The sequence below is a fragment of the Alligator mississippiensis genome, chromosome 12, assembly GCF_030867095.1.
Source record: "Alligator mississippiensis isolate rAllMis1 chromosome 12, rAllMis1, whole genome shotgun sequence".
Lineage (NCBI taxonomy): Eukaryota > Metazoa > Chordata > Crocodylia > Alligatoridae > Alligator > Alligator mississippiensis.
Window position 1 is genome coordinate 57,086,358 of NC_081835.1, and position 25,988 is coordinate 57,112,345.

The 25,988-nt window shown below is 46.4% G+C and overlaps 2 protein-coding genes and 1 long non-coding RNA gene across 4 annotated transcripts; all 3 read left to right on the forward strand.

Moving 5' to 3' along the window:
- Positions 1-1,083: 1,083 nt before the first annotated feature.
- On the forward strand, positions 1,084-7,966 carry LOC102571501 (alpha-1-acid glycoprotein 2). Its single transcript, XM_059715578.1, has 6 exons — positions 1,084-1,286; positions 2,563-2,705; positions 4,196-4,269; positions 4,655-4,756; positions 6,208-6,308; positions 7,567-7,966. Exons 1-6 carry the CDS (start codon positions 1,173-1,175, stop codon positions 7,633-7,635), a joined length of 603 nt encoding a protein of 200 aa, XP_059571561.1. The 5' UTR covers positions 1,084-1,172; the 3' UTR covers positions 7,636-7,966.
- A 2,673-nt stretch (positions 7,967-10,639) lies between these two features.
- On the forward strand, positions 10,640-16,110 carry LOC106740104 (uncharacterized). The gene is made up of 2 exons (XR_001373532.3): positions 10,640-10,803; positions 13,467-16,110. It is a non-coding gene; the product is annotated as an uncharacterized LOC106740104 (long non-coding RNA).
- A 1,045-nt stretch (positions 16,111-17,155) lies between these two features.
- Positions 17,156-25,877, forward strand: LOC102571726 (alpha-1-acid glycoprotein 1). Of its 2 annotated transcripts, XR_002094602.2 has the most exons (7): positions 17,156-17,434; positions 18,050-18,192; positions 19,063-19,136; positions 19,317-19,363; positions 20,489-20,599; positions 23,414-23,517; positions 25,727-25,877. XR_002094602.2 is itself a non-coding variant. In XM_014608208.3 (6 exons), the coding sequence occupies exons 1-6, from the start codon at positions 17,321-17,323 to the stop codon at positions 25,817-25,819; spliced, it is 639 nt and encodes a 212-aa protein (XP_014463694.1). In that variant the 5' UTR covers positions 17,162-17,320; the 3' UTR covers positions 25,820-25,877. The 2 variants fall into 2 exon arrangements, 1 of the variants encoding a protein (XP_014463694.1); XM_014608208.3 differs by lacking the exon at positions 19,317-19,363 and having other exon boundaries at positions 17,162-17,434.
- Positions 25,878-25,988: the final 111 nt, after the last annotated feature.

Here is a 25,988-nt window from a genome sequence, read left to right on the forward strand (position 1 = left end):
GACAAATCACTGGTTAGTGACCATGCCCTTCAAAGCCTGCAGTGCCGTCGTGATGGTCAATGGAAGACCTCTATTTTTCTTGCATAGTAAAAAGGAGATGGAAGAGGCTTGGCATAGATCAGAATTACAGCCTAACATGAAGCAAGCAAGTTGCTATTCTTGCTGTTCACTACAACCTGCCCTTTCACCTCTGCCCCCCTACACAGGCACTTGGCACTGCCGCAACAGTGAACCTCCCTGGCGGGCCTGATCCCACTTCCTTTACACGGCAAAGAAAACGCTCCTTTCTTTTGGTCTTGGCAGGACCCAGAGCGAGCCCCAGCACTTCAGCCCCTGACATATCAGCCAAGAGAGGAGCTGGAAAGGGAACTGCTGACTCCACCCTGTGCTCTCTCAGCATCTCTCATCATTTACAAATATTGGCTTTAAAACTAATGGTTGGCTTCAGGGTAGGGCTCATTCCTACAAACATCCCAGGAAAGCCTCACAAATCACCTTATCTGTGCCCTCATGCAAAAAACCTGCAGGATCAGAGCATATTGTAGGCTAAAGGGATCCTACAAGAATGGGTATCAACCTGAAGAAGGCCGGGGGGGGAGGGGAGGGGGTGCTTCCTGGTGCTCCCACTGTGCATCACAGCTTTAAGGATAATCCATGTTTCCCCATTTTTAGGTCAACGACAGCCTCCAAACGTACCAGACCAACCATAGCCTGTACTCAGAGTGCTATGCACATGCATTTGAAGTACAAATTAATGCTATGCTTATAACAACTGTAATGGAAACATAATCAAGGTCAATGTGAACAGAAAAAAATGCAACCTGAACAAAATTATTCGTCATCAGGTCTCTGGGCGATGCATATGAATGGGTTCTAAGTTTCAAGTGATGGAAAACTACCCGTGTCCTCACCAATACACGAAACACAAATATATACACTAGGACTCTGGGAACAATGAACTGAGTGATTTATTTACAAAGGTCACCTTCCCTTGCTTCATCCATAAGCAAACAGAGTATTACAGTAACTAATCCAAGCATTTATGGGCATGTTTGGGAAATCACAGATTTTCAGCTACAAATACCTCTAAAAACTGCTATCTGCATTCAGTCGAGCAGCTTCAGGCAGTGGTTTGGACTCTCCTGCTTCTCACTACGCTTCAGATAGAAACTATGGCACTGGCCTGTATTGCTCTTCTTCTTGGCTTGGCCCATCTCCTCAACGCTAAACCTCTGGACTGTGAACCTCTTGTTCCAGAAACTCTTGATAATGCTACAGTTTCCAAGGTAAGAAAAGCCCTTCTCTGAAGGGCCACATTTCTGCCAGCTGTTTTCTATACAAGACATGTGGACTGTGTATGGGGAAGACTATTTAGTACGTGGTCTGAGATATTTAAGCCCGGACAAGAGGACCATTTAGCAGACGCAAACAATGACAATCTGCTCACCTAGATCCCAGAACACTAATGCAAGTGGTGCAGCTGTGACCCTGCCCAGAGAGACTAGATAGGTAGCCAAGTACTTGCCAGACCCTGACTCCACATCCCTTGGCCAACACAGGATTCTCCCCTGGAGAACGTTTTCTAGTGCCCTGCCCAGCCTTGCTTTATGTTTCCCAAGCAAAGGAAGCTCCAGGTCACATGCCAATCCCCAAAAATGGGCAATACAACTTTCAGCCCACACAGCAACCTCTTCTTCTTGACACTTCTTGTGCTCAAGATCTCGACTAAGGCTCCCCACCCACACCGTGCACCACATCACAGCCCTGCTACCACCGGGTCCCCCATTTCCTCTGGCACTTCACTTTTCTGCCACTCGCCTTTACAACCCTTCCCTGCTCTCCCTCTACCTTTTCTCTTTTGGAGCAGTTATTTCACTGGCTTGTCTCCCTGTCTGCTATCCCCGCTACCTCTGATTCCCCTTCCCAGGCCATCGTTCCAGAAGAACGCATGCCAATGGGTGCATGGAGGGGTGCCCATAGTTGTCATCCAAACAAGACGTAAGCAGTGTGCAAGCAATGTCAAGAAGCCTGGCACAGCTAGTGGAGCCTGTGTACTCGTCCCTGTGCACGAACTGCTCCCTGAGGCAGGTACATTAGGGGAAAGGAAGACAAGGTGGGCTACCTCAGGGAGCTTCCACCTTTTTTCCCCAGAAACAAGGCAGATCATCTGTGGTGTGGGGGTATGAGGTGGGTGTTCTCCTGCACAGAGTAAAGTTGCAAACAGGGCTCTGATTAAATAAGCAGCAGGTTGTAGTTGTGACAGTTAAATCCTATGTCAAGGGAAGTTTTAACTCAACACCCTAGCAAAGACTAACAGTATCGGGCATAAGAATTGGATGATCAAAACAAACCGAACATTACCCAAAAAGGGTCCAATGTAGATTAAAACACCAGGATGGACCTGTCCTGTGTGCCTACACCGTGCGTTCCCACTCGTTACTCCCATCTGGGATCAGGATGTGCTCATGTAATGCAAACAAGCAAAAGGTGAATACACCCAGAGCACAAGGCTTTTGTGCATCTCCTGATAATTCATTTCTTTCTCTCGCCTCATTTTCATAGGCGCTGGGGAAATGGTTCTACATTGTTGGAGCTTCACACTACAAACCTCACCAGAGGGAAATGGAACTGCTGAAGAATGCCTATTTTTTCTTTTACCCGGGCAAACATGAGGATGAGCTCCAAGTACTACAAGTCATGAGATTGTAAGAGCAATAACACAGGCCCTTCCAACACCCTTAGTCATGTCTAACTATTTATACTAACATTTTCCCTGAATAGGCACAGGCTGCAAGGGATTTTCATTGACCCTGTCACCAGAACTAGAGATCCCTTTCACCTAATTTGCCTCAAGGTCCCTGGCCACATTTAGGCAGCCAGGGAATTTGTCATGCTCATGTAGTGCACTAGAAGGAGCTGCACTTGAAGACCATCCTAGTTCCAGCTCTCCCTTTCCATCAGGACGGTCTCTGATCCTCCAAGCCTTGGCTTCTACCATAAACCCTCTGAGCGTTTCTGGTGTGCAAAGTGCATGCTCTGTGTCAGGGGAGGGCCCTGAGCTCTCCAGGGCTGTCAACACTGCATGAAATGTCTGAGAAAGAGCACGTACCTGTGCAGATTGGGAACAGAACAGAGCTCACATAACCTGAAACTCCAGGATTTATTTTAGGGGGTGGAGTATTAATGTTTTATCGTAGGATCATCAAAAGTTAGGGTTGGAAGGGACCTCAGGAGGTCATCTACTCCAACCCCCTGCTCAAAGCAGGACCATACCCAACTAGATCATCCCAGCCAAAGCTATCTAGCCAGGTTTTGAAAACCTCCAAGGATGAAGCTTCCACCACCTCTCTGGGTGACCTATTCCAGTCTTTTACTACCCTCCTAGTGAAAAAATACTTCCTAATAGCTAACCTAAACTTCCCTTGCAGCAACTTGAGACCACTGCTCCTTGTTCTCTCAGCTGCCACCACTGAGAACAGTCGAGCTCCGTCCTCTTTGTTACCCACTTCAGGCAGTTGAAGGCTGCTATTAAGTCCCCTCTTCTCCAGGCAAAATAAGTCCAGTTCCTGCAGTCTTTCCTCATAAGTCATGTCTCCCAGCCCCCTCATGATTTTTGTTGCCCTCTGCTGGACTCTCTCCAGTTTGTCCACATCGTTTCTGTAGTGGGGAGCCCAAAACTGAACACAGTACTCCAGATGTGGCCTTACCAATGCTGAACAGAGGGGAATAATCACTTCCCTCAACTTGCTGGCAACACTCCTGCCAGTGCAGCCCAGTATGCCAATATCCTTCTTGGCAACAAGGGCACACTGCTGGCTCATATTCAGCTTATTGTCCATTGTAACTCCCAGGTCCTTTTCTGCAAAGCTGCTGCCCAGCCAGTCAGCCCCCAACCTGTACTGGTGTATGGGATTGTTCTGTCCTAAGTGCAGGACTTCACACTTGTCCTTGTTGAACCTCATGAGATTCCTTTTTGCCCAATCCTCCCATTTGTCTAGATCACTCCGAATCCTAGCCCTACCCTCCAGCATATCTACTACTCCCCACAAAGTAGTATGCGTTCATAAAGGCTAACTGTTATGCTCTCCTTGATGCAGGAGGGTAGCTCACATTAGCTCATAGCAGAATTTAACCGAGAAAGCCATGGAGCATCACCCTTCAGTGGTTAACCTATGTTTGCTCTTTTCCCATTTAGTAATGAGAGTTGCATTGTGGACAAGAAAAGCTATGTCACAATTGACAGAAGCAATTCTACTATGACAATTCAAGGTACGTATCCAAGATGCTTGGGGGGGGGGGGGGGGGCAGGAGCAGAAAGCATCTGGCATCCCAAAAAGAGGCTGGGTTTAGGTTGAGAGCAGAAAAGTGCACTGGTTAGTTCTCCCAGGCATTTAAAATCCCCATCCCCGCCATGCCTTAATCAATCCTACAGCAGAGGGCTACAAGTCATCAGAACCAGGTAATGGGAAATATTTCCAAGCCACTTGCAACACTCTTATGACAAAACATTCATCTGCCTCTCTCGGGTTGTCTAGGTCCATATAAACTGAGTGGAATACATCTAGGGACAGCATCTCACAGACTACAGGCAAAAGGCCCTGCAAGTTTATGTCATAATACTCCACTCTTCCCCTAAATACCTGTTTTCCTGAAGGGCCTTATGGAAACGACACAGCGCAACTCCTCAAGAGCAGCTTTGACAACACTCTGATAATGTACCACATTCAACAGGTTGAAAAAGGGATATCATTCTCAGGTGAGTATACCCCATCCCAAATCTGGGAATCCCATTACCCATCTGTCTAGGTCCTTGCATAGGCTTGATCATCACAGTATCTTACAAAAATAACAGGAATTCGTTACAATACCCCATGAGGCCAAAAGCTTTGATTATTCCTGTTCTGTAGGTGAGACACCAAGGACTGGTTCCAGGCTCCGTCTGTCTGACTCTGGCCCAGTCCCTTACTCTAGCCTGTGTGCCTCTTCTCCAAGCACCAGCACCCTAACCTTCAACCCCACTCTTCCCTCCCCTCTGCTCCTCCAGAAATGGTTCTGGGACAGAAGAGGGGGGCAGTAGTTACCCAATCCTTTTAGGGCTGCACCTGGTTTCCTCAAAGCTTGGTGTGTGCACCCAATCATTAACAAGGCCTCAACAGAAGATGCCTGGGGTCAACTGTCATGTCTGGAGTTTTACTAATTAATATGAATGGAAAGGGTCTTCATCCTCAAGACCCACAGGAAACCATCACTCTCCAGCCCCGCCAACTCCCAGGCACGTTTCATTGACAAGAAAAGTCTCCTCTCATATTACCATGGAGGAAAGTTGGTAAAGAAAAAAGCCTAGAAGTAGAGAAAACTGAGGAATGCAGGATGGGAGACTTTTTTTTTTTTTTTTAACCTCTTATGTACACTAGAGGGGATATATTTACATGCACACTTTACTGTGGGACTGATTAATTAGCAAAGCCTCACCATATACATGTGCATCCATATTAGGGTACAGTATATTAATTAACCCAACTGTAGGATAGTACTGTCCAGGACAAATACTGTCCTATAGCAGAGTAATTATGTGCAACGAAACACATGTATAGACAGTGACTAGGGCAGGCTAGGGCACAAAGAAGCACACTTGTGCTCCAAACCTCCCCTCCACAGTACATTAAGCCAGAGCAGAGCAGCCCCAGGCCTCCTGCAAGATGGGGTTGCTCCATCCAAGCTCATCATGCTGCACTCCTGGGAAGACATATAAACACGGCGCCAAGGAGCGATGAACTCCAGTGTGAACTGTGCCGGAGTGTATTCCCATGTCCTAATTACACAAGTAGATGCTCCCAGGGAGATTTTCTCTGTACAGGTCCCTAAAAAACAGCTGGTTATCAGTACAGTAGCAAGGGCATAGTACAAGGTCAGCTCCAGAGAGCAAACTAGCTCACCAAGTAGGAGGGGAACAGGAAGGGTGGTTTCCTTAAATGTATAATGTAACAAACTAACCAAAAAAAGAGAGGAACACACCACCCTTGCTCTGTAACATATACTTCCTGGAAAGCCCCCTTTGCTCTAAATTCAGGCTTTCAGAGCCAGAGGTCTGTGTTTTATCCTTTGTTGTTGTGAAGGTCTCAGGCAGAACCTACCTACAGCCCTGGCCCTCCTTAAAATACCTTTATCAAAGATTTCTGCTATTTCCCTTTTCCTCTTCAATAACAGCTCGGTCCCACAATGTGAGCAAAGAACACCTGGAAGAATTCAAAGCTCAAGCGGCTTGCCTTGGATTTACCGAAGACGACATGTACTATACGACAGCAGAGGTACAGAGTGGACAGTCATTCCAATGCTATTTGCTAACCCTCTTTCAAACCACAGAAACATCCATAGGAGCTAGAACAGAAATGAATGCTCAACACTTGTCTCCCAAATATGGCTTAATATGATCAGGGGGAGCCCAGAAGGCTAAACTGGCCAGTATGGCATCTGCTTCACCGAACCGTAGCAGAACTGCTCAGCTTCCCGTCATATGGTGCCCCTGTGATAACCACAGTGGAGCTTCTCTATTCACTTACATAGTCGGGGGGGTGTTGTACAACAGGAGTCTCTAGGACAGCTGTGCCTCTGAACTTGCAGATGTAAGACTTGGGGACAAGTGAGAGGGACACTAGTGGCCAGGATAATATTAACAGTGAGCGTGCTACTTGTTAGGAAAAAGAAGCAAACCCCACAATAGGACAGGGAGTAAAGTAAGAGCACCTAGAGCTCTGCAGATTTTCCCTACGCAACACTGAAGTCTTGGGGTCCAAAACCTGCTGTCCACACACTGCTGCCCTTCTCTAGTGGGGAGAAGCTCACTGAACACTGCCCTAGTGGGAAATGGGAGCCTTTTCCCTGCCGAGTCCAAAACTTATGGTGTCCGTTCTTAGGGGCCCTCAGCCTCCAGGTTCACCAATGTATTCCTGCCACGATTCCATAACAATCAATTGTCACTAGAGTGAACTTCCACAGAGCAAAGTCTGAGAGCCACGAAGACCATAGGCGACTGGGGGGGGGTGTCACATGCCCCCGACAGGGCCATCCCTGCCATCAACACCATTGGCGGTGTCTGCAGGTGCTCACCAGCTACGTTGCTGCTGACACTGCCAGCAACAGCTGTGAATGCTCACCAATCCTGTCCCTGCTGCCACTGCCGGCTTCTGTGGGCGCCCCCCCCAGACTCAGGAGGCATCAGCTTCCCATGACCAAGACACAGAGTCAGACTCTGCAGCGCCCGTGGCCAGACATGTTCCAGCCCACGCCCATAACTGCTGAGGCAGCCACTGCAAACCCCTCCAGGCAAAACTGCAGCAGTTCCCTCTTGCAATCTCCCCTCTCCTGGTACACACTCTTCTGCCTCCCTAGCTTCTCCCCACACAGCCTGCTGGAGACAACTTCTCCAGCCCTTTCAGTGTGTGAGAATGAAAATGAAGGATGTTAAACCACCCAAGAATAAGTGCAAGCTTTACAGGACATAAACCTTGCAATTCCAAAACAGCATTTTACACAAGACTGACATTTCACCCTTCCCTGTCTCCACAGGCCATATGTCCCCTGGAAGACGATGACGGTGACAAGCACCCCAGCAAAGTGGAGCCAACAGCAGAGTAACCCACATTTCACAGCTACGGTGCACTCCCACAATGGATGTCAGCACCAAATCTTTTTTCCCCCCACTAGTTTCACCACTAAAGCTCACCCCTCCTCTCAAATCTCTTCACGTGGTCCCTTGGGCACCGTTTCCCAACACTGATGTTTGCTTTGCACTGGACCTTTAAACTTCAAAGCAGGTTCTGCGCTGCCAGCCACATCCAGCAGCTGCTTTCATCTCACACTTCGTGCAGATTCTTACATGAGACGCGCACGTGCTCCACTCCTTCCTCAAGAATTACACTTTTGTTCTTCTTGCCTTACTCTAAAATAAAGGTCAAGCTGACTCAAAGTAACTGGGTCCAGTGTGTGACAAACCTATGCCAGGCTCCTACTGTTTTCTGAAGCCAGGCATTGCAATCCCCAGAAACCAGAGCATCTCCATCTCCATTTAACAGGGCTGAAGACTAAAAAATCAGACCTTTACCCCAGTGGCATCATTGTGTTTCAGGACAAATCACTAGTTCATGGCCATGTCCTTCAAAGCCTGCAGCACCTCTGTGCTGGTCAATAGGAGACTCTAATTTTCTTGTGTAACATCTGCAAATCTCATCTGGCTGCAAGCCAATTGGGTGAGCTATGCTTAAAGGCTCTGAAAGAAAAGGGTGGCAATAACTTTGCAGAGGATGCATAAGCTTTTACCAGATAAGAGGGTATGCAGTGCACAATGCATTCTTTTTATTGGAGTGTTTAAGTTGTGACCAGAACCCACATTGCAAACCAAGGATTCTGACTGGCTGCTACTGAGCTATAAGCTGAGGGAGGGAAAAGAAGGGGAAAAAAAGGAGAGAGGCTCAGAGGAGGGAAAGGAGGAGTACTCCAGCCCTGGAGAGAGGGGCACAGGCTCAGCCCAAGCCAGGGGAGACCCGAGCTGAAACATGCCCAGGGAGCAGGCATCAGGACGGGGAACAGCCTGTGTCATCTCACAAGAAGCTGATTCCCCACCAAATTTGGAGCTATGCAACCAAGGACACAGGTGTCAGGGAAAGAATGAGGATGGGTTGGTAAGCAAGGCTTGTAGGCTTGCTGGTGCTGGGAGAAGCAGCAGAGCCCTTAAAGAGTTAATGACCAGGCTGTGAGTTGTGTCTGACTCAGATGCTGGGGTGAAATCCAAGCTAGGAAACCTCGAGCCACAGAGTCAGAGACCTGCAGAAGGAAACCCCTGTCTGAGGGTGGATGTGGTGGAAGGGGGAGACAGCCCAGAGAAGGAGTGGACTGGGAGAAAACAAACCAGCATGGGTGTGTGAGGGGACACTTGATCACTAGTGTTTGCAGTAAATGTATTTTCAGAAGGAAACTGCTCAAGAGAAGGATCTGCCAGAAAAGGAAACAAACAGAGCCCATCGTCTGCAGCAGCTGCTCAGAGCCTGGTTCACCGTGTTACCGGGAATGATTAAAGGAGCTCCCTTTCCCCAGACCAGCAGAAGCCTCACCTTCGCCATCTAGTGGTGGATCATAGTTACAACCATGTTGCTACTTAGTGCAATAGGAAGTGGAGTGTCACAAGAAGGAAGTCAACTGGGTTAAGGAAGGGGAGGGGAAGCTTATGAGGTGAATTTAATTATTCAGGTCATTTAACACAAGTGGGACCACCCAGTGTGCTGGAATTATCCACCTAATTTTGTAGTTGCAAACTTTATCTAAATTGTTAGTTTTGTTATTAACTCTATATTTTTGTTTATTCTTTCTGTATATAAACTGCTTGTGTATAATAAAGAATAACGTGTTCATCAGGTTCAGAGCAAATTCCTGGGCAGTGAGGGTGAGGCACACACCTCCCCACAGGACACTCCATGCAGTAGTCTGCCTGAGGGGCTCCCAGGGCTAGTGGCACCCTGAGGACCCAAAATCTGGTGCATCACCCAGTCTTAGCGTGCCAGCATGGGTTACACTTGCTCAGCAAAAAGGAGATGGAAGAGACTTGGCACAGATCAGAATTACAGCCCCAATATGAAGCAAGCAAGTTGCTGTTCTTGCTGTTTGCTACCACCTGGCTGGTTTTCCTGCATGTACCTCTGCTCCCCTACACAGGCACTTGGCACAGCAGCAGCACAAACTCCCTGACGGGCCTGAGGAAGGCAAAGGAAATGCTCCTTTCTTTTGGTCTCAGCAGGACCCAGAGCGAGCCCCAGCACTTCAACCTCTGAAATAACAGCCAAGAGAGGAGCTGGGAAGGGAACTGCTGACTCCAAGATGCTTTCCCTTCACTCTGTGTGCTCTCAGCATCTCCCGTCTTCACCCAGGGGACAGAAATACAAAAGAAGCCAATCCATGTGTTCAGGACATTTACAAATATTGGCTTGAAAACTAATGGCTGGCTTCACGGTAGGACTCATTCCAACAAACATCCCAAGGAAGCCTCACAAACCAGCTCAGCTGTGCCCTCAAGCAAAACACCTGCAGGATCAGAGCGTATTGGAAGTAAAAGGGATCCTACAAGATAGGGTATCACAACCAGGAGGGGCAGGGGGACATCTTGGCATTCCCACTCTGTGACTGTGTCAGAACTTTGGGGAAAATCCACATTTCATCCTTTTTAGGACAACAACAGCCTCCACATGGAGCAGAGCAATCACAGCCTGTACTCAGAGTGCTATCCACTTGCATTTGAAATACAGTCAACACAGTGCTTATATCCACTGTAATGGAAACATAATCAAGGTCAATGGGAACAGAAAAACAAATAATTTTAGACAAAATTATTTATCTTCTGGTTTCTGGGCGATGCACATAAATGGCTTCTAAGTTCCAAGCAATGGAAAAATACCTGCGTTCTCACCAATATACAAAACACAATACACTAGGACTTACAGAACCATGAACTTAGCGATTTATCTAGGAAGGTCACCTCCCCTTGCTTCATCCTTAAGCAAACAAGATAGAGGTCAAGCCATATACTGATGGCCAGAATACCTGAAACTACAAACATATATAAATCCAGAAACCTGATCCAATGCAAGAAACTTTTGTCCAGGGATTTATTCTTTTGCTTCACAGCTCCCTTCGAACAGAAACCATGGCACTCGCCTGCATCGCCCTGGTTCTTGCTTTAGCCCATCTCCTCATTGCTAAATCATTGGAGTGAGAACCCCTAGTTCCTAAAGCTATGGACAATGCTACAACTTCAAGGTAAGACCAGGGTTCGAATTATACTTTGATTCTTGGGGGGCAGAGATGGGGAGGGGGGTCTGCAAAAATAACTGGGCTGCTAATCTTGATGCCGTAATAAAACTAGAGACCTCCATAGGTTATGGTTTTCAAATCTTATAGGAGGGCTCTCATCTCTTAGGTGGGGGGAGCTCAGCCCTCACAAGCTACCCTGTAATTCGAACCCTGGGTAAGACAGACAACAATAAAGGCTTGTTATTAGATAAATATTTGAACAGAATCATTTAGCCAAGGACTATGGTGTACTGAGCTGAATGTTGAACTAGATAACCTTCTGCAGTTCTTTCCAGCCCTACTTTTCTATGATTCAGTAAAGAGTCTCATAAATGGGGACACTTGGATCCCATTGTGTTGTGGGCACAAATGGGAGTAACCCCATAAGTATAAAGAACTGAGTGGGAAAAAAGATCCTGATATGTAATGCCATGCAAATTAATACAACCCAATATGTGGGTGTCTGCATTGAGTGACACTGCTGTGACTGGCCATGCATGGAAGGCAGGACCACACCTTTAGCCAAATCAGGCTTGCTCCCTGAAAAACACTGCTTCCTGCTAAGTGCTCTGCATAAGGGGGTCTCCAGCTTTTGTGCTGCTTCCTAAAGAGCAGCTAACACAACTATCATTTCTCACAGCACCCTCTTGCTTTTGCCACTCCTTGTGCTGGGGATTTCCACTCACGCTGTTTGAAGTAGAGTTAGTCAGGGGGGATCAGAGTTGACGGGCACACCACAAGGCCCACAGCAAGTCGATTTGTACAGAAGCTGGAAGTTTTCATAGAGGGCTGCTCTACTAGATAGTAGGAAACCAAAAAGAGAGTACAACTCCAACACTCCCTGCTCTGTGACCTCCCTTAGGTGCATGAACAGGAGGTGTCCAGCAGATGAAGGATGCATGCAGGGCAGCTGATCCTGGCTGTCCAGTGCTTGCCACGCAGGTGCAGCTAGAACACAGGACTTGGAAACTCCCCTGAAGCCATAGTGATGATTGGCAGATGACTTTTCTGGCACCGTGTCACAACACTATTGCCACCAGGGCTCCATTCTCCTTCCCATTTCCTCTGGCACCTTCCTTTTCTGCCACTCATCCTTTGGCCCCTTCCCTGCCCTCCACCTTCTTCCTCTTTTTAATCAGCTTGTTTCACCACCTGCTACCCACTCTAACTCTGATCCCCCTTCCACAGAAGACAGGGTACATATGCACTTTTATGGACTAACTAAGATACATCTCTTAGAGAGTACAAGCTTTCCTGGGCCCAAGTTCGCTTCATCAGGTGCTGTGAAAGGACAGCATAGAGCAGAACATGAAGTGAAGTGGTCAGAATGAAATAGGTAGGAAAGTGGGGAGGGAAGGGAGAGGAGAAGTGCTGTGAAAGGCATACAAGCAAAGAACCCTTGGGAAGAAAGGGGTCACAAAAGCTAACCCAAGTAACAAGCTAAGAAACTGTAGCTCTTGTTTAAGCTTACTTGACACAGTCCGGTTTGTGTATTTCTTATTCCACTATTTCCTGTTCAAATGGGTTTTTAAAGTTTTTCTACAAACAACAATCCTGAGGTCAGCAATGGAGTGTCCAGTAGGGCTGTGCAAAGCTTTGGGTGGCGATTCGATTCAGAGGAAATTCAGCCCAATTCGGTAGCCAAATCTCCAAATCCGAATTGAATCAGGGGACCAATTAAAAGGTCCAAATCAATTCAAAGCTCTCCAAATCTTCGGAAAAGATTCAGAGAGCTTCAATGATTTGGGCAGTCCCCGACGGCTGTAGCAGGCAGCTGGACCCAGACTCGGAGCTGGTAAGTAGAGGGCAGGGGAGGAGGGTGGGGGAGGGGACCACTTTAACCTCTGTGCAGGGCTGGATTGATGCATGGGCCTGTGGGGCCCGGGCCCAGGGGCAGCACAGCCCAGGCAGGCATGCTGGCTGCATGTACCTCCTCCCTCTGGCTGGGCCAGAACCAGGGCCAGGGGCTAAGGGCAGGCATGGGGCTTCCTGTAGGTGATGGCAGCTTCCCAGGGCCGTCTGCTGCCAGGAGGCCCCATGGGCGGTCCCAATGCTGCTCCCTGCCATCTGCGGGAGGCCACCAGCACCACTGGGACAGGACAGGACAGCCACATCTTGTCCTGCCCAGGCCAGCAGAGGGACAGGAGGGCAGCCAGGGTTGGAGCTCCCCACCCCAAGTTGGTGCCAATCCTGGCACCAACCCCATCCCCGGCCCATCCCGCAGTGCTGAAGGACTGCAGCTGCGGCTGCACGACACCCATCGGGCGGAAGGGCCAAGCTGGGGCTGGGGCTGCCTTCACCTCAGTGGTGCTCGTGCCGCCTGGCTTGCCCCAAACATGGGGAGGGGGCTGGGTGGACCCAGCTGCAGCCCCCTGGCAGGCTCAGAGGGAACCTGCCCTCTCCTGGTGGGGAGCTTCCAATTTTCTGTTCGCCCAGGGCCCCAGTAAATCTTCATCCGCCACTGGTTCCATGTTGTCCTTTCACACCACCTGATGAAGTAACTTGAGCTCATGAAACTTGTGCTCTCTCTCTATATATATAATTTAGTTAGTCTATAAAGGTGCATATCTACCCTGTCTTCTGACTGACTTCAGACTAACACAGCTAACTACCTCTTTCATCTTCCTCAGACCGCTGTTGCATGGAGGAGCACATGCTAATGGAAGTAGCATCCATCACTGTCATCCAAACAAGAGCCAAGTACTGTGCAAGCAGGGTAGAGGAACATACAGCTAGAGAAGCGTGCACCCCTGTGCAGCTGAGCTGCTTCCTCAGGCATACATGTTAAGGAGCAGGAGAGCAAGGTGGGGTCTTTCAGGGGAGCCACTATCTGTTTTCCCTACAAACAAGGCAACCCACTTGGGGTGGGGGAATAACAGCTCTCCATCCTTCCTCACCCATAGATTTCCCCACCTTTCCTCAGCAGTCGTCCTCCCCAGCCAGCCTGGCACCGTCCATATTTGGAAACACTAAATTACCCCTTGATTTTCTCCTGGACGTTACAGAAAAGGAGAGTGAGGTAGATGGCAGCTGTTTCATCATGCTCAGAATAAAATATTATGAACTGTGGTTTGATAAAATAAGCAGCAGATTGAAATGCCAAAACAATGTACTGATCCACTTTCAAGGGAAGCTTTAATTCTGGGCGCTAGCCAAGACTAATAGCATCCAGTGTTGAAAAAGCATGGTTGAAAGAAGGACTCTTGTCCAACATGAAACTGCTTTATACCCAGTATGGACCTGGAGGAAAGGTCCATTGGCATCTTTACACATCAACACAATGCAATAAAACAACATGTACACATCACAGAGGTGAAGACTTGTATGAATAAATCTCCTAAGCTTATGGCTTTTTCTGCCTTCCTCATTTTCACAGCTTGCGGGGAGATGGTTCCAGGTTGCAAGTGCCTCCTCATATACACAGTACATGAAATGTATAAAGAAAATAGAGAATTTTTTTTCTACTGTGGGACGCATGAAGATGAGCTCTGCTTCAAAGACTACACAAAAATGTAAGGGCATTGAATTCTGGCCCATTTATGCTAACATTTTTCCTTTAAAAAAAAAAAAGGAACCAAAAAACAGGTTACAAGAGATTATCATTAAAGCAACTGAATGGCAGATCTCTCTTGCAGAATAGCCCTTGCTTGCCTGATGCTCCGCTGCCACGTTCAGGCTGTGTGGATGTTCCATACTTACCTTATTCTTACCACTGCCAAGAGATGCAGTTGATGCCTCCATCTTTTTCTACTACTCCTTTTCATTCAGGATAGACCCCAATCTAAGAAAAATGTATAGAGCATCTTTAGTCTGAACTGAAGGTGTTGTGTCTGGAGAGGGACCTGCACTCTCTGTAGATGTCAATGCTTCATCAAATTCCCCCAGAAAGACAGCAGGCACTAGCACTGCCCTAGAATAGAAGTGCAGTGCCAGACATCCTGTAAACCCACTTGACTTGTAGCAGGCTGGCATGTTAGTATAATACGCATCCAGAAGGACCCTTGATGAAGCAAGTTAGTTCACATTTCCTATGAGCCACTGTACCGAAACAGCTGTGCTCACTCCTCTGCTCACTCCTTCCCCACATAGGAACCAGAGATGTATTTTGACTAATACCAGCTATGTCACAATCAACAGGGGTAATTCTACTCTGACCTTGCATGGTAAGAATTCAAGAAAGCTAGGAAAGAAAACATAGGGTACATGGTCATCCCCCAGGATGGACTGAGTTTGGGTAGAGGGATAGAAAGATGCACCTGCTAACCTTTTACCAGTCCCTTCGCTTCCTCATTTTCATAATGCATTTTTTTAGTGAAACGGAAGGGGCTGATGACTCATCTGAACCCAAACATTAGATTTCCATCTTAACAGAAAATAATTCCCCTTCCCTTTGGGGAGGTTCTTTGAATGCAGTCATTACAAAGGTTTATAGCTGGTCTACATTCCCATGCCGAGAATAGTGGCCAGGAGAAAAGAATCCTCTATTCCACAGACTCTCAGAACTGCTACACCTGGAGCATCATGCTGCTAGTTAACACTTGTTTCTAGTAGACCATGTCTGCTACAGTGAATACAGTCAATGCCGCCACATAGAGTCTGTCCAGACGTATTTACACATTGGTTCCAAGGCCCACATAGGCTGAGCCTGCTTCACCTAAACACAGCACCCCCATTTGCAAACTATGAGCAAAAAAGCCCAGCTCCAGGGAGTTGGAGAAAATACTCTAACTACACCCTACACAAGCATCTGTTTTCTTCAAGGTCATGATACAAATTCCACCATCCGGCTTTTGAAAGGCAGCTCCAAAGACATTTTGATGCTACCTGTTTGATGCTAGGTGGTAGCAGCACATAGCTTTGAAGTACATGGCGATGAATTAGCGTGTTAGCATCTAGCAGCGTTAGCAGTGCTGGGAAATTGCATGCATGTACCACACTGTTCCATAACATGAGATAAGGTGGCTCCAGCTCACAATGCCCAAGTGCAGCTGATTTTGGGGAACAGACCAAACTAGAAGATCAGAAAAGACCATATTAGGATGTACGCATGTGATGGGCTTGTAAAACCGAGGAATATGCTGAAGGACAGAATGTGAACAGGAGGACTGTCGGAGGGGCACGCTATATGGACATCCTGGTGTCTTGCGAGTCTGCGTTGTGAGCAAGAGCCTCTTTACCCCTTATAATCAACTGATATACTGGACTTTGCATGGTTTTAGGCTCATTTAACAGTGAATACTTGTAGTAAATAAAGCCTTTCTGTCATTCATTGAATGAGTTGTCGTGTCAATCTTTTATACACTAGTCCTGAATCCCATTTCATGACTTAATAGTGGGAAGCCCCTTAACTGTATGACATGGCCCTGTGCACCAGACTGGGCTGACACATAAGGCCAGACCCAGTATATGGCTCAGGAGCCAGCACAGCATCAGACCCAGCATGTGGCCCCAGACCTGGTGTTTGGATTGAACTTGGTGCACAGGGTCAAATTCAGCATGTCAGGCTAGACCCAGGCACATGGCTCCAGAGCTGGCACTAGGTCAGACCCTGTACACGGCCCAATACCCAGCATGCCAGGTTGAAGGTGTGGTGGGCTGGCCTGTGGGCCCCATCTGGAACGTGGCTGGAGGCAGCCTCAGCTCCCTAACTCCTGCAAAGAAACGTTCTGCCCTGCTATGATCTTTCTAAGCTCTTTGCAATGGAAGAATTGCTCAACTATTTCCCTGTAATCAAAAGTGGAGTGAAAACCAAGGGCTGGCATTTTCCAAGAGTGCTTTGCATCTAACAAGGGGTGGGAACCACTGCATGAGAGCATCAGTCACTTTAACAGATTTAAGTAAGGCAGCTTTGAACTGGTTGAGTGGGAATCTGAAGGTCTGTGGCACACGTGCATGTTTAACTCCCACTGAAAACCACTAGCGGTGTGAGGAAGAACTGTAGGGACAGGCAAGCTACAGGAAAAAGAAAACCTGGGAAGTAGTATTGGAGGGGGTAGAAAATGAAAACAGGGTTGAGTTCACTGCCCTTCAGGGCTTTGGAGAAAATCCCAGTCACCTCTTTGTGAAGGCAAAAAACACAGCACTGCAGTTCAATACCTATTAGGGCTCCAATACAGATACAATGAGGCCCACTTGTCTGGGGACATAATGTACACATCCTTAGACAAACACAGAGCCACTTTAAAGTACTGCAGGACATGCACTAGCTCAAAAACTGTGTTCAGGTCAAATTAAAAAAATGGAATTTAGTGCTAGCACCACCACTTATCTGAGAGATTTCCCAGAAAGGGACAGCATTGCTTCATCCCTAAACACACTGTTCCTGACCCATGTACCCAGATTTCCCCAACACAACAAGACAGCTGATCAGCAACCTCAGCTGTGCAAAAAATAACATTTATAAATACAAATCCTGGAGCCAGGCTGAGAGGATTCAGTTGGAGGGTTTCAACCTGCATTCTCTCACCTGTCTTCAAGAGAAGCCATGGTACTGGGCTGCATGGTAGCTGTGCTCAATTTATTGCCTCTCCTCCGTGCTAACCCCCTGCATTGTGATTTCCAAGTTCCACAAATCCCAGACAACACTACAGGCTCCAAGGTAAGAAAAACCCTGTAAGAGTCTCGCTTTTCCAGATACTTGTATTCCTAATGTATATAGAGACCAGACAGAAACTATAGAGTGAGGGAAGTTCATTAAAACGTTTGACTCTTATGTACAGCAAATACAATTTACATTATAAGAGGCACTTCTCAAACCTACAATCCTAGACAGTATATTAACATACAGAATTAGGATCCCAGGACACCCAAGTTCTCCTGCTTCTGCAGCAAGTTATCTGTATATCTTCTGTGCCTCAGTTGTCTTCATCCATAAGATGGGTGAAATATTTTCTTACCTGCCTTACCAAATATTATCATTACTAAAATTCAAGTACTTTCTTGCCTGACCTTTTCACTACTTTTGCACCAAAATCCTATTAAAACAGCATATTAAGTCAACATATAAGTACAAAATATTAGTTGTTAGAAGAGCTGGTAGAAAAAGAGAAAATAGTCCATATATATTTTTTACCAATTTGTCAGTGAGAGAACTTGGCAGGGGCAGAGAGCTGCTTACCCTAAGAGTGGAGGGAAAATAATTTCTTTTTCCCCACTTTGGAGGACCAGAAATGAATCCTTGAGTCTCTCCTTACCCATCCTTTTATTTTTGCAGTTGTTGGGGAAATGGTTCTACGTGGCTGGAGCCTCCCAGTTCCCCCTTGACTGGCTGGAGATGACACTGATTGATAATGGTTACCTCCAGGTGGACCCAAATGAGCAGGGGCAGGAGTTATTCATCAACCAGCACATCTCAGCGTAAGATCATTCATTCCTCAATATCCCGTCCCACCCCACCTTAGCAGGTGATCATTAAGCCCTAGGATTCAGCTTTCCAAACAATGCCATTTTTACATCTTATTACCCCCCTTTCTCCACAAACTGCTCAACATAAGGTTTAATTGGCATAATCTCAGCAGACAGAGGAGGGACAGGTTCTAAAAGGCTTTCCGCCCCTTCGCTTGTTCATGTGCAGCTGAATCTGCTCTCATCGTGCCAGAAGTCAGTATCAACATCACATCTTTGCCTCAACTTTTCTAGCCTCTGTTGTGGCCTTGGCAGTGAACCCCAGATAGGGTCTGGGGCTAAGAAGGAGGGGTTAAACACTCCTTCCCCCACTCAACCTTACTGCTGGCTGCAACTGTAGACTACAAACCCCAGAAGCACCTGGAAGCAGAAAGGGTCCTGCTGTGAGTCTGGACTGCAAATCCCAGAGACCTCAAGGGCAGCAGGAAGAGGAAGTGAACACACATGCTGGCTGTGCCAAAGAGCCGTGCTATACCGCCCCCTGGTTTCTGGCCTGAGCCACTGCAGACATCTGGCTGCATTGCCTGAATCAAAAGTAAATGTGTGTTCAGTTGTTCCTCAGTTTAATCTCTGCACCTTAAACTAACCTGGAAAAGACTGAATCGATTCAGCCTTAGGCTTTTTTACTGTACTTAGCTCATGGGTGCAAGTAGATGCAATTCCACAACTTGTACTAATGATGGAGGTGTGATTAGATAATCTGGTGATCCCTTCTAAACTTAAAATCTATGCTCTCCAAGGGTTTTTTCAGACAAGAGCATCTTTACATACACACACACACCAGTTATACCACATGTACATTTTCTCTCTCTTTTTCTTTAGAATGGATGAATGTCTCACAAGCAATTCAACTTATTTTGAAGTCACTGTTGATCATGTAACACTAATCAAGAATGGTAAGAATCCAGTGCCAAGAGAGAAACAAAAAATGCAGAGGTATAATGAACTTTTGGGAGGGAAGGGAAAGGCAAGTGTGTGTATGGGAGGGGTGGTATATTATTATCTTGGTATTATTATTATCTGTATATTATTATACAGATTTTTACTTCTGATAAGATTTATTTCCCATTCCACAGTTTGTTCAGGGAGGAGTACAGAAACCAACCCATCTAAAATTTAACAGGTGGGTTGAAATGATCCCTTCCTCAATGGGACAATTTCGTGCAGACATTTAAGCAGTTGTTGGTCCATAAAACAATCATGACAGATCACGAATCTGTCCATGGAAACACAGCTTGAGAGAAACCATCCACCATCCTGCTCACCCTCGCTCAGAAAAAGACAGTCATTTTAAATAGTTTTTCTTCTCCTTCAAAGGCAGATTTTAAAACTACATAAAACATGTTCCAGCAAAATATTTAAAAACCCTACTCCAGAATTTGTTTCCTAATCATTGGAGAACTAAGTGTGTCACTACATTGGTGAGTGTTGCATCATTTTCTGGCACTGGCCAGGAATGAACCCATGTCATGTCTGGCCAGATGGGTTGGTGCAGAAAGTCCTCCTTTTTCATAAAACCCCTGAAAAAATAAAAGTCCTTTCCAAGCACAAGACAGAGCCATGCAGTGAAGAAGCGAAGAGGGATCTACCACAAAGAAAAGGAAAACAATGCTTTTATTACCTTCATTGCCAGAGTCGCCTCAAGACACTACATAGACATCTACTGAGTTAATGCTCAGCATGGTAAAGTCTATGAAGCCTAAGTATCTTTATAAATCTAGCCCAGTGATTCTCAAGTGGGGTGCTACAGCACCCTGGGGTGCCTTGAGATCCTTTCAAGGGTGATGCAGGGTGCCACAGAATTTAGCACTATTAGGCACATAAACATGATTCACAAGATAAACCCAGAGATTTCAAATAGGAGTCCAAAAGGCAGAATTTCAGAGCAGATCACTTAAGAGAATACCGGTAGGAATCAACATACAACCAATTGTGGATGCATGTATCAGGGACTCTTAAAGCCAGCTGCAAATATTTTCCTAAAGACTAGAACTAGGCACCTTTAGCTCCTTAAAATCCCAGGCCTCTGTCTAAACAAAGCTTGATAAACTAAGGACCCACTGCAGCTTACACTGAAATCAATGGCAAGGAGTTGTACTGGGACCTACTGAAGGAGTTATAGTTATTCAGCAAGTGGTAAGACTGTTCCACATTAATCCCTACAGGTTTTACAGAGTCCTTCTATATAGAAAGCTGAGCTGAATTAATATCCTCATTTCCCCCAACCTCTGATTCTGTTCCCTTGAAGTCCAGAACCGACGTACCGTGGGGAAGCTTATGAACAGCAGTTCTGAAGACATCTTACTAATTCAAATTGAAATACAAAAGGAGAAGAACTACACAGGATTGTATCTATACGGTAAGCAAACCCCATAACAAAATTCCTTGAAGTTGTACTCTGATGGTGTGAAGTTTCTCACATATTACTTGCCAAATGAAATTATGGGGCAGAACTTTAGTGTTGCTAACTCTTGCAATACCTGGTGCTTTTCCGGCAGTTGCATGAATATGTGAGAATGTCACCTTTAATTTAAAAAAAAAAAAGTCAATTGCTAACCATCATGATGGCAAAGGAAATTTTGAGAATTAAGTTTTCAAAAGGTAGAAGGCACGCAATAACCTCACATTTGATGTTTTCCTAAATCTTTTATAGCTTTTTCTAACCCCTTCTCAGGTATTTGAGGGCTTGACTCCTGGTCTGTAGATAGTTTGGGGTTGGCAATACTGGATGGTATAAAACCCTGTCACTAGTAAAAGTACTGTGTTCCTCCACAAGGCATAGTTTAAAAAAAAAATCTTGTAGCTTCTCAGTACTCTCTCAAGCTCAGAAGTAATTGCTTAATTTTCTAGAATGCCTTATTTTCTCTAGCCCCACTTCAGGCTGAAGTCTACCCTGTAATATCTCCATTTTCTCTCCCTTCAGTGGTTCTGTAGAGAACTTGCAAGCACAGTTAATGCTTGTACCCTCAAAGCTGGTAACTTTTTTATTAATAATAGCTACTCAGTGGAACATTAATAATAGGAGTAACACCGGAGCACAAGTGAAGGATATGGAGCGGAGAGCGAGAGCAATGTCTGAACCTAATTTTGAGCCCAGATAACTGCAGCTGTTGCCCTTTGGGATCGCCTCTGCTGACAGTGTTCAGGAAAAACTCAAACCAGGGCAACAGGCACACTGCCAAGTTGGCCCCCTCATCATCACAACCCAGATGCAACAAGCTCAGTAAAGGGGGACTCCACATACCCTCTCCTACATTAGGACTGAGAAGCAGCCATGCTATCCCTTGCTCCATCTACATTCTCCCTCTGTGTGCCCCCAATTTTCTGTCCTTACTTTGCATCTATTATTACTCAGCCTTGGTGAGGCCGCAGCTGCGGTACTGCATCCACTTCTGGGCTCCACACTTTAGAAAGGACGTGGAAAAGATTGAGAGAGTCCAGAGGAGAGCCACGCGCATGATCAGAGCTCAAGAGAACAGGCCATATGCGGAGAGGCTGAGAGCCATGGGACTCTTCAGCCTGGAGAAGCGCAGGCTTGGGGGGACTTGGTGGCAGCCTATAAGTACATCAGGGGTGTGCGTCAGGATCTGGGGGAATGACTGTTCCTGACAAGGTCTAACTGTTACAAACTGCTGGAAGACAATTTTAGACTGGACACAAGGAAAAACTTCTTTACCATCTGGGTCTCCAGTATCTGGAATAGACTCCCCCCAGAGCACCTACTCCGGACACGTTCAAGAAATGCCTGGATGCTCACCTTGCTGGGATCCTTTGACCCCAGCTGAGTTCGTCGCCTTTGGGCAGGGGGCAGGGGGCTGGACTCGATCTCACGAGGTCCCTTCCAGGTCTAACGTCTATGAAATCTATTTGCTTCACCTCCTTCATCTTTCCCCTCTGTCCTGCCCCCAGCTCACGTCCCTCACACACCGCTCAGTCTCTCCCCTGCCTCCTCAGACAGCAGCTTGGCTCCCCTCCCACTGGACTGCCATCTTTGCTAGGACAGCCTGACTTCTACATACAAAAGCTATAAAGCTCAATGCGGTGCCCTGCAGAAATACCCTGAGAGTACCAAAAGATGAGGGGCCTTCTTATAATCACCCCGTTCCAAAGAAACAAGTCCCGAATATTGCAAGAGTTGAAAAAGCCTGCTCTGACTTGAGGGGAGAAGGGAAGGAGCAAGGGTGAGTACCGAAGAAGCTGGCATGCCCACTGCCCAGCCCTGCTTGGCTCCCCTCCTGCCAGGGAGGATGCAGGGGGCTGAGGGTGCCTGAAGTGAGCAGCCAAGAGGGCACCCATGCTGTGTTCAGCAGAGCCAGCCTCTCCAGTCCTTGCACGATGATACAGCCCCCCTGTCCTGACAGTGCAGTGCAGGGGAAAGCACACACTGCCCAGAGACACAGAGAAGTGGCCCAATGAGACCCGCACAGGTGAGGGTGGAGCAGGACACCCAGGCCCTTATCCCTGCACCTTCACCCTAAGGAGTGCAGGGAGCATCTTAAGAACGAAAGCAGCGCTAAGGGGAAAAACTTGCCCAGGACCTGACTGCAATGCAGCAGGGCCAATTATTACTGGCCCAGGTTGCTTATTAGAAGTCAGACAATAATTTTGTTGGCCTGTCCCCTCAGAAAAGGCATGGAGCAAGGAGAGCTGGTAAGCCACCACCTGCCTCCCTGGGAACACAATGAAACCACCTGTGCTCCCCGAAGGCAGCACATCCCCTTCTCAGCAGGGTTGGCCCTACTGAAGCCAAGAGCATAGAATAACTAAGATAAAGTAGGTCTGAGAAACTGTGGTTTGAGCCTAGGATGTTCAGCACTACAGCTCTGCTTTTCTACCACCCAAGCAAAGCAGAACATCCATTAGCTTCCAGGGCTGGAAGGTGACAGCGTACTGCATAAACCGGCCGTCAGAAGGGAATACCCCAAACTCCTCACAGGCATATTAGTCTCCCACAGGGTATATGCTTATATCTCATATACAGCACAGGTAGAATGACATGAATGGAAATAAAGAATTAAGAGTGTCAAGAGAGAAAGGGAATCAAGACGTGAGAATGGGAACAGGAAATGAGACATCATAATTATACGTCTACGTATGATAAGGAGATATACAGCCAGGTCCTGCTCAGTGATTCTCAAGTACTTGAGTTTATGGTTTCTCTCTTTCTAAACAGCCCGGAATCGACCCCCAAGTAAAGTTCACTTGAATGAACTCAGGAACCATGCTGAATGTCTGGGCCTCAGTGAAGACAAAATAGTTTATGCACCGTGGAAGAAGGTAAAGTTTTCTTTGGGGATTCGTAAGAGTCATTGCCCTGTTTGCAGTGTCCTGAGACACCAGGACACCCTGCAGCTGGGAGAAAATAAAAGGCTACAAAGCATTTTACCTAAAATGAGTCAAATAGCTGTACATCACCAAAGGGTATAATCTTAAGGAAATTTGCAAAAGCAAAAGTGACTTAGGAATCTAAAGTCCCATTTTAGAGGGTGACTTGGCATTTACACCCCAAGGTGCTTGGGGTACTTTTGAAAACAAGACTTCTGTGTTTTTAAAAGACATCGCACCCAGCAAACAAATCTCCATGCAATGAGTGCAACAACTAGTGCACTGAAAACAATCACACAATCAAACCCCTTCTTACAGCCTGGACTAGGAATCAAATAAAGAAAAAAAAAAAATCTAACTATACCCCTCTCCCCCCCCCCCCCCAAGTCCATTAACTCTATCTTGTATTTCTATGGTATCATTCATATCAGAGTAATTTATAAGTCACACATTGTAGGAAAACATCTCAACATTAAAATGCAACCTCCTCTGAGGTAGAACATGCCACCAATTGTACAATTCACAACTACCCGGATGGTTTAGGATTGGAAGTTAAGAATGACATATTTACCTGAAACTACAAGAGGTATTTCAAGTAGGAAGTACTTGAATTGAGCCATAATCAACTCATTTCACTTTGAAGTCATAGAAAGTATCAGCTGAAAGACAGCACACATCAGCCACTTCTCCAACACCATTCCAAAGTATTTATTTAGTTCAAAAGAGAAAGTGCTACCTAGCAAAAGACCAACCGTGGTTCTTATAGAAGTGGCATTTTCTCTTGAAAGTCTCTTGTCCAAGAAGTAAGAAACTTTTGATAGGGACTCAGGCAAAGAGTCACACCATCTTGCATATCAGCAGCTGGTTCAAGGACTTGTGTCCAAAACTGATAATACCAATAGGATCCTTTTCCAGAAAATTTGGTGATGAAGAAGTAAGCCTTTCCATATGTTGTCATGCGTCTCCTTCTCCTAAGTGTGATCTGCTTGGTCTCTTCACAGATGTCTGCATTAATAAGGAGAAAAAAACCCATTCCCAGGTAAATCAAGCAGTTCACATCTTAGAGACAGCATGGTCCCAGAGAAAAATTCAGTATTTTCATCCAAGAGTAGCAGACGATTTCCTCCTGGGGAATTTCCCCGTTTAATATGAAAGTATGGAGATACCGAAGGAGAAGTTTAGAATTATTACTTTGAAATGACTACTGCCACTATCCCGAGGAGTCTGGAGAACAGACCTCCTCAGACTTGCATTTGCTCTCTTTCCACTTTGAACAGCAAGTTCTCCCTCTAGTCAATTTGGAATCACCTGTGGGAGCAGCTGCTTGTTTCTATTGAGTTAATGGCAGGTTGCTGTGAACTTAAAGATATAGTCCCGCATTTGTGCTAGGCTTCAATTCTGGTAAAATCAAACTCCTAGAAAAACGGAGACAATAGGAATGGTTCAGGTCCATCTTCCTCTGAATCTTTTGACAAGTAAGCTTCCTCTGCAGTGAATGAGACCCAAACTATTGCATCCCCTTAAAAATGACATGAGAAGTAGAACGACCTTCTCTGATATTTTCAGCCATTTCAAGATTAGTAATCACAGTCCAATTCAATATATTAAAATTTTGTTGAGGCCACCCAATTCCTTGTGCTTCTAAAAACTAAATTTCAACCTTTTCAATTCATCCTATTGAGTTTCCCTTATTTTCTTCAGAGTATCCAGACTGTGCGAGTTGCAATGCAGTGCTGCTATCAGGTGTTACAGAAATTAAGTTCTTATTTTACATTACACTCAAAGGTCTGCTTTAAGCCCAGCTTGCCTGACCCTTCCTTCCAGAAGCATGCTGTGATGGATCAGCAGCAGCAGCTGGGGAATGGGGTCCCCTCCATGCACTAAATGTTAGCAGTGGGAAAAGGCAATGAATACAGTACCAGTTCCTCCCACAAGGTGTTGCTATCGGCATATTTAAAAGCCAAAGTTTTTACCAGCTTGATCAGTTTGTAGAAATGATACCTAACCTGGTTGCTGGCAATAACCAGGGGCTGAAGTCAGTGACCCAGGAGGGCCTTTCCAGTCCAGTAGTGAAGAAAAGCTCAATAAAAAGAAAAATGTTCCTGCTAGTGCCATACCCACACCAGTTCCATTTATTTCCTACTAACCATTGTCTTGAAAGGATCCCTGTCCAAAGGAAGAAACCAAGCCAAGCAGCTCCGAAGACCAGGAGCCCCCAGCTGCAGTCACAGCTTCATTCCAGGGATCATTATGAGCCAAAACAACTGCTTTATCGCCTATTCGGTAAATAAAGTTTTTCTTCTTTGTTTGAATGGGTATTGCTGGCAGAACAAATGCTGTGGATTCACAGGACCTGCTCTTCTGGAAAGAGGAGAAATGGGTTTGTAAAAATGTAACTACAGCTTGTACAAATGCGCAGTTAA

Coding starts and splice junctions, on each gene's coding strand:
- LOC102571726 (XM_014608208.3), top strand. CDS start 17,321: ATGGTACTGGGCTGCATGGTAGCTGTGCTCAATTTATTGCCTCTCCTC. Junction 20,600..23,413: donor CACAGGATTGTATCTATACG/GTAAGCAAACCC, acceptor CTTTCTAAACAG/CCCGGAATCGACCCCCAAGT. Junction 23,518..25,726: donor TTTATGCACCGTGGAAGAAG/GTAAAGTTTTCT, acceptor TTGTCTTGAAAG/GATCCCTGTCCAAAGGAAGA.
- LOC102571501 (XM_059715578.1), top strand. CDS start 1,173: ATGGCACTGGCCTGTATTGCTCTTCTTCTTGGCTTGGCCCATCTCCTC. Junction 1,287..2,562: donor ATAATGCTACAGTTTCCAAG/GTAAGAAAAGCC, acceptor TCATTTTCATAG/GCGCTGGGGAAATGGTTCTA. Junction 6,309..7,566: donor TGTACTATACGACAGCAGAG/GTACAGAGTGGA, acceptor CTGTCTCCACAG/GCCATATGTCCCCTGGAAGA.